Source organism: Drosophila miranda (genome assembly GCF_003369915.1).
Source record: "Drosophila miranda strain MSH22 chromosome Y unlocalized genomic scaffold, D.miranda_PacBio2.1 Contig_Y2_pilon, whole genome shotgun sequence".
Taxonomy (NCBI): Eukaryota; Metazoa; Arthropoda; class Insecta; order Diptera; family Drosophilidae; genus Drosophila; species Drosophila miranda.
The window spans coordinates 28471078-28474523 of NW_022881614.1; the positions used below are offsets into that span (position 1 = coordinate 28471078).

General features: G+C 43.9%; 1 protein-coding gene across 1 annotated transcript; it reads left to right on the top strand.

Moving 5' to 3' along the window:
* Positions 1 to 1640: 1640 nt before the first annotated feature.
* LOC117192694 (muskelin-like) lies at positions 1641 to 3017 on the top strand. The gene is made up of 4 exons (XM_033397433.1): positions 1641 to 1927; positions 2120 to 2332; positions 2393 to 2924; positions 2984 to 3017. Exons 1-3 carry the CDS (start codon positions 1731 to 1733, stop codon positions 2748 to 2750), a joined length of 768 nt encoding a protein of 255 aa, XP_033253324.1. The 5' UTR covers positions 1641 to 1730; the 3' UTR covers positions 2751 to 2924; positions 2984 to 3017.
* Positions 3018 to 3446: the final 429 nt, after the last annotated feature.

A 3446-nucleotide genomic window follows, 5' to 3' on the forward strand; every position in this document is an offset into this window, starting at 1 on the left:
CGAGGAAGATGGTCATAGGTTGGGTGGGCAAAATGGGCTACCACACTGACATCCGTGGGATAGCAACCGATATCTCCTCCCTTTTTCTCTCCTCCTTTTCCTCTCACCCCTTCACCCTCTTTTTCTCTCTCTCTCTCTCTCTCGCTCTCTCCTCTCCTCCTCTCCTCTCTGCCCTATCCTTTTCGAAGCCTTTTTATCTTTTTGATCGTTCTACCGATAGTTTTCTAGCACTTTATCGTCGCAGCACGCTCAATTCTTGGGAAAACAAGAAAATCGTTAAAATTGTCGTGTGATAACGTTGAAAAGTGGAGACGATCGGCACGAGCAAGAACCACCACCCCAAAGCCGACGAGCTAGAGCCGGAACATTTAAAGCGAGCCCCGCCTTTGCAGATCGCCCCTCCACTTTGTCTCACGTAGACGAGCGTTACACGTTACAGTTGTGATCTTGTCCGCATGTGAAACATTTCGCTGCACTCTTGCAATGTTGCGCCAGATGGCCAAACCTAAAGCACCTGAAACAACAAAAGGTATCACTTCTAATTTAAAATATAGCAAAAGTTTTACCCTGCCGGTAGGTACACGTTCCGCCGATGCTCTGTCTCTTCGCATAATCCGAACTATCTCCTCAATTGTGATGTCCGAGGTTACAAGCTCTGCTAGCTGTTCTTCCGAGTAGTGCCCGGGGATCCCAGCGAGCAGCGAAAACACTGTTTTCCACTATACCGTTTGCACACTCTGCCGACCCGCACACAATCCTACACCTGTCATAGCCTATTCTAGCAACCTCCTCGATATCGCAAATGTCCTGTATCAGCAGCAGATCGGATTGATCAAACTTAGCCTTTCTGGCATTATTCGGGCCTTTATGCCCCACATAATACTTGTTAACGATTATTTCCGTTTCTCGTACTCACGGAAGCCACATATTTTTCAAATATTTCAAAATATACCGTAAATATAACGATAAAAAAAGAACTTAGCCCACTTAAGCCCCCATTTATTTAAAATGGACAACAACTTGAGTGAAGCCGCGGAAAATAATACAAATAATAATAATAATTACTCTTGTATGCATAAAAGACCTCCATATCTTTCACCTTTTATAATTTTCCTGGATTGTATTTTAATACCCACTGGTCTACAATGGGTTAATTGTTCTGCCAATGCTCGGAAGTCACATTCGTCGATTTTGATATTCGATTTGATATAACTAGCTAGACAGGACCTCCAACCCTAAAAACATAATTTTATCCGATTGATGAATTAGTTTTGTATACGACTGGCTAATTTTAAGTGTGCATGGAATGAGTGTCATTGTTGCAGGGTAATTGTTTCGATGAAAAATCCTTTCACGAAAAGAACAATTTCCAAAAGAAGAGAGCATATAACCACCAACAAATTTTTCAAGAACAATTTCACGAGTTCAGAAAATGTAGCATATTTGATTGGAGAGATCAACTGGTAAATTCAAATACCTTAAATATTATTTGAGGACCATCAGATACATATGTTATAGGTAAGAAAACTACGCTTGAGTCGTGTCAATTTCCATTTATCGATGTGCGCCAGCTGTTCTGGGTGTTGTTGTCGCAGCTTTGTGGGTGTGGGAACAGGAGACAACGATAACGAATTGTCGAGGAGAAGTGCAACAGCATAAAACCTGCAGCTTTGGTCGCCGCTGCACACCTCTATACTTTATAGATACAATTATTTTTGCACTAAGCAGCGATGTCATCATCCTCAACTTCCAGCCCCACGGACAATAGCTCCCACGGTTCTGTGGCTCTTTCTTCTTTCGCCGCCATAAATGCCGTGTCAGGGACAAACACAAGCACAAGTGGGAGCCAGAAGCCATTTTCCCTCTCGGAGCGTTTGAACTTTGAGATCTACCGTTATTCCAGTTATTCGCCAAATTATCTGCCTGAGTAAGTGATTGGTGAGAGGGGGAAAGGGATAAGACGCTTTTCATTGCTGTTCTTCTGCAGTTGCATTTCGTAATTGTTGTTGTCAATTGGGCATATACATACATATGTATGTATGTGTGATATGTACATATGCATGTAGCGTTTACCGTTCAGCTATCAGATATGTTTTGTTCTTTTTTGATTAATTTTCAGGAATATACTCGTAGACACCCCGAACGATCAAACGTCCCGCTGGTCAGCCTACACCAACATCCCCCCACAGTTTCTTACCTTGAAGCTGCGACGCCCCGCCATTGTGAAGAAAATCAAATTTGGCAAATTCGAGAAGTCGCACGTTTGCAACATAAAGAAGTTTCGTGTATTTGGGGGCCTGGAGGATGAGCACATGGTCTTGTTGCTAGAGGGGTGAGCTTTGCAGTACACTCCCACAATCTTTAAATCTGAAACTGTTTTATTTCTTTGCAGTGGACTCAAGAACGACAATATACCAGAAGTATTCAACCTGCGCTGCATGACCGAAGACGGTTCGGAGAATCTACCAGTACTGTATCTCAAGATTGTTCCACTGCTGTCTTGCGGTCCATCGTTCAACTTTAGTATATGGTACATCGAAATCCACGGTCAAGACGATCCCATGTATACGTGTGCGAGGATGAAGAACTATAACACACTACGAGAAATTGAGATTATCAAGTTGTGCCTCAAGCACTTCCGGCAGCAGGGCTACATGAGTGCCTTCGGGGCGCTTCAGGAACAAACAAATGTGAAACTGGAGCACCCGCACATCAGTGAACTGCACAAATACCTGGTAATGACTCTGTAATATCAATGATTTACATTTTTCCATCGATTCCCACGATTACGTTCAAAGGTGGTGAGAAGGCCGAGCGCTTCATCGCAGAGTGCATCGATGAGGGGCTCATGGACGAATATCTTTACAAGCAAGACTATAAGCACAACTGGCATATGAAACACACTGAAAGCGAGGTAAAACCTGGTCTGTATACACCCATATCAATATGTGTATGGGAAACAAATCTAAATATTGTTTTGCAGGCACTCGTGGTGGCCATCAGTTGGTGGTGGATGCCAAAAAACGCCTCATATATTTGTATGGAGGCTGGGATGGCTATCAAGATCAGAGTGACCTTTGGGTATATATAATCGAGGAAGATGAATGGACGCTGCTATGCGAACGGTCGGAGCCATCCGGCGGTCCAACGCCGCGTTCCTGCCACAAGATGATCTTTGATCCGATTAGCAAAAACATCTTTATACTTGGTCGTTACCTAGACAACTTGATACGAACTTTAGAATGCACTAAGAGTGACTTTTATCTGTACGATACGCGGGCTCGAAACTGGATGCAGATCTGTGATGTATAATGTTACGGCTACGGGCTGGTTAAATCTTGTTGGCAATGCAGCCTCAGCAGGAAAGGGAATCGGGGTTAGTGCAGTATACTGCGCTCTGGGCTCAGCTCGCCGGATGGGGTCGGGGTCTTTCCTATCCCTATACT